This window comes from Saccostrea echinata, unplaced genomic scaffold (genome assembly GCF_033153115.1).
Source record: "Saccostrea echinata isolate AGI-Se365-2 ecotype Australia unplaced genomic scaffold, CSIRO_AGI_Sech_v1 ptg000038l, whole genome shotgun sequence".
Classification (NCBI taxonomy): domain Eukaryota; kingdom Metazoa; phylum Mollusca; class Bivalvia; order Ostreida; family Ostreidae; genus Saccostrea; species Saccostrea echinata.
The window spans coordinates 1,160,098-1,163,470 of NW_026889787.1; the positions used below are offsets into that span (position 1 = coordinate 1,160,098).

Here is a 3,373-nt window from a genome sequence, read left to right on the forward strand (position 1 = left end):
GCGTTTGTAAGGTGAATAAATTATAATGTAAACAAAATTATAACAGGAAATTTTTAATTTTTTAACTTGTAAGAGACAATTGTACCCGCCTTGAGTACTACAGGCTTAAAGATCCGTTCCCCGAGAATTCGGTGACAGAGAGATGAGAAACAGCTCATTTGTAACGAAGCTATCAATGACAAATGAGAGACAATTAAGAAGATCCTACAAAAATCTTACATGATTTTCAATTTAATTTAAGCATATGTATTTCTTAAAAAATGAAGTTATAAATACAAGTATAGTATGCATGTACTATTAAAGGACCACAGTGTAAATGGTGTTTTAATGTTAGTAAGAAAATTCAACAACAACAAAAAAAAGAAATTGTAAAGCACGAAAAAACTCGCTGATTTATGGCCGAGTTAGTCAATTTTCATCATAGTTTATGATAACAGAAAAAAGGTATTAGTAAAGATCCCGGTCGTTTTCAAACTAAAGGTACTATTCCAATAATCCTGGATTCGGTTCCCTTCTGATTTCAAGTTGATTACGATTTCTGATGATTCAGTCGGTTAATTACCATGTTTACAAATGCACATTATGATTAACAAAACACTGAAAGCTTGCACACGCCAACGTGTACATGTGTACATTATGCAGAACAGGTCGCTATGTTGCCTATAACAAATACCGTTCCACTGAGCACACCCATTCATAAGATTAAAGCCATAGCTACCTTTTATTTTGCAAATAATAGATGAATACCTGTCCTATTGACTGTATTACTTTAGATCGACAGATACTAAATCTATACAATTAGAAATGTTTTCCCACATTTAAAGGACCCTTGGAAAATGTATAAATTCTAGTACGAGAAGTGTTTTGTGCAGTTTATGCCCCTAACTAAATATGGAGAAGAAAACTGAATGTCAAATAGCTATTATTTGTGAATGTTGCGAGGAAAGTAATGTGGATTTCTCTTGCAGCTGTGGCATACGTATCTGTGTAAATTGCCTTGATGAACACCAAAAAGAAAATCCCAGTCATAGTGAATGTGAGTACGCTGAAAGACCAATGAAAATAGCTTGCGAGAAACATGTTGGAGAATTCTGCAATTTATTCTGCAAAAATTGCTTCGAGCCAGCCTGTAATGTCTGTTCAAAAATCGAACATATGGGACATAACTTCTCCTATCTAAACGATCAACTTTCCTCTCAAAGAACCCTGATGAGGAGTGAGCTTCAGAGACTTAACAGAGAATTCAAAAGTACGTATGTGAAACTTCGAAGTGATGTTGAGCATAGGATTTTTGACGTTCCTGCAAAATATTCATCTATTCAACTGGAAGTTGAACAGACAGGAATGGCTTTACAGAAGAAAGTTGAGGAGGCAGTCAAAAAACTAAAAATGCAAGTTGAAGCAATGAAAATGGAACACCTTGATTCCCTTAGAGAAAACAAGATCAAGATAGAAAAAAACATTGAAAATATCGATTTAACTAAATTAGATATTTCTAGGCAAATGGCTGATCCAAAACAATTAGCTACGTACCAGGTTAATGCATATTCTTTTCAACACTGCCCGGAATTGATGGAACGAACACTTCCCCTTTTCAAACGATCTGATTATGACTTCAACTGTTTAAAATTCTTAGGAACTTTGACTCCATCGAAAAAAACCACATTTTCTAAACTTCAAGATGAAACATCTGACAGAGAAGGTGACCAGAAAGTGGACAAATCTTTTGAACTGCTGGAAAACGAAAGGCATGTACAAAAGATTTCCACAGTTTATGGATATATATTTGACTTATCATTATCAATGAATCAAAATATCCTTGTTTGCGGTACTTACAGAATAAAGAGGAGTTTCACGATTCGTACTCTAGATTCCAGTGGAAAAGAAATTATGTTAATACCCGCTCAACATCAACCAAATTATATTTCACAAGCAAACGATAACTCAATATTTTACACATCGGAAAGCAAAAAGGGTATACACAAGATTATAAACGGAAGTACTGAGACCATTGTTTTTGATGAATCCTGGAAACAAAAAGGTTTAGCGTGCATGAGTTCTGATGATATAATAGTATCTGAGCATGACGAAATGAGAGGGCTAGGACGTTTGAGCATTTATTCATTAGATGGAGAAAAGAAGCAAGTCTTTGGTATCAATGGTACAGAACATGATCTCATTAAACCTACATACGTTTGTGCAAACATAAACACAGATATCTGCACCTCTGATGAAGGACAACAAATGGTTTTTGTATTCTTTGCAGCTGGAAATTTAAAACTTACGTACAATGGAAAGTTCGATAATTCAGTATTCACATCTTTTTCACCTCGTGGCCTAGCTGCGGATTGTATGGGTAATATCCTTATAGCTGACAAACAGAATCACGCAATACACGTTATTGATTCCGATGGGTATTTTTTAAGGTACATATTAAACAATATAAACTTTCCTACTGCTTTGGCAATTGATGACAGAAAAAGACTCTTAGTGGGGCAATATCTAGACGCCAGTATTCAAGTAGTGGAGTATTTAAAAAATTGACAATACAAAAGATGTACTTGTGAAAATGAAAGGAAAAAAGTATTAAACTGACAAAGCACTTCGAAATTGACAATTTTATTTTATTAATCTAAAATACTTTGTAATCCTTTGTTTGCATGTTCAATAACTTTAATAAAGTTTAACTTTAATAATTTGTACTTTATTCTAAAGACCGACAATTCAAATGTTTCATTTAACTGATACATTGCAAGAAGAATATAATTCAATCTGAGTTTCTTTTGTATATTAAAATAATTGAATCCTCGCAGCTATCTCAACAACATAAAACAAAGTTGGAACACTGCCAGAAAGTGCTTTAACATTCTAGAACGCTTATTTAAAATGCAAATAGTTCGACACTGAACTCCGTCAAAGGATGAGATGCGACGTGTTTGGTTCCTGCAGCTTATTTCACATATCTGTAAACTCATTATTTAATCCCCATTTTAAAAAAAAGCAATAAAAGTTTGCTCTAAAAACAGCTTGAATGGAAGATTATTAAAGTAGTGTGAATAATGCTGTTTCTAGCCACTAACTCTGGAAAACGTTGCCAAAATGAATAATATAATTTTTAGTCTGCAGATATGGTTCAAAACAAAGCAAAAACTTTTGGACGTATAGGTATCTCTACTTTCTAAGGCATAATAAATTAATTTTCTGGGGCAACAATTTACGACATATTCTATAAAAATTCTAGGAGGGGTGATCAGAAAGTTCGCCAACTAATTGAATTGCTTCAATGAAAGAAATAAAATTGGGTTACATTGTTTATTATTTTTTAAAGTAGTCCTCTCCGATTTCAATGCACATTTGCCACAGTTCTGTCCAT

General features: G+C 33.5%; 1 protein-coding gene across 1 annotated transcript; it reads left to right on the forward strand.

Annotated features, from left to right (window-relative positions):
- Positions 1-891: 891 nt before the first annotated feature.
- On the forward strand, positions 892-2,544 carry LOC133200325 (E3 ubiquitin-protein ligase TRIM71-like). The gene has a single exon (XM_061336144.1). The coding sequence runs from the start codon at positions 892-894 to the stop codon at positions 2,542-2,544; it is 1,653 nt and encodes a 550-aa protein (XP_061192128.1).
- The last annotated feature ends 829 nt before the right edge of the window (positions 2,545-3,373 follow it).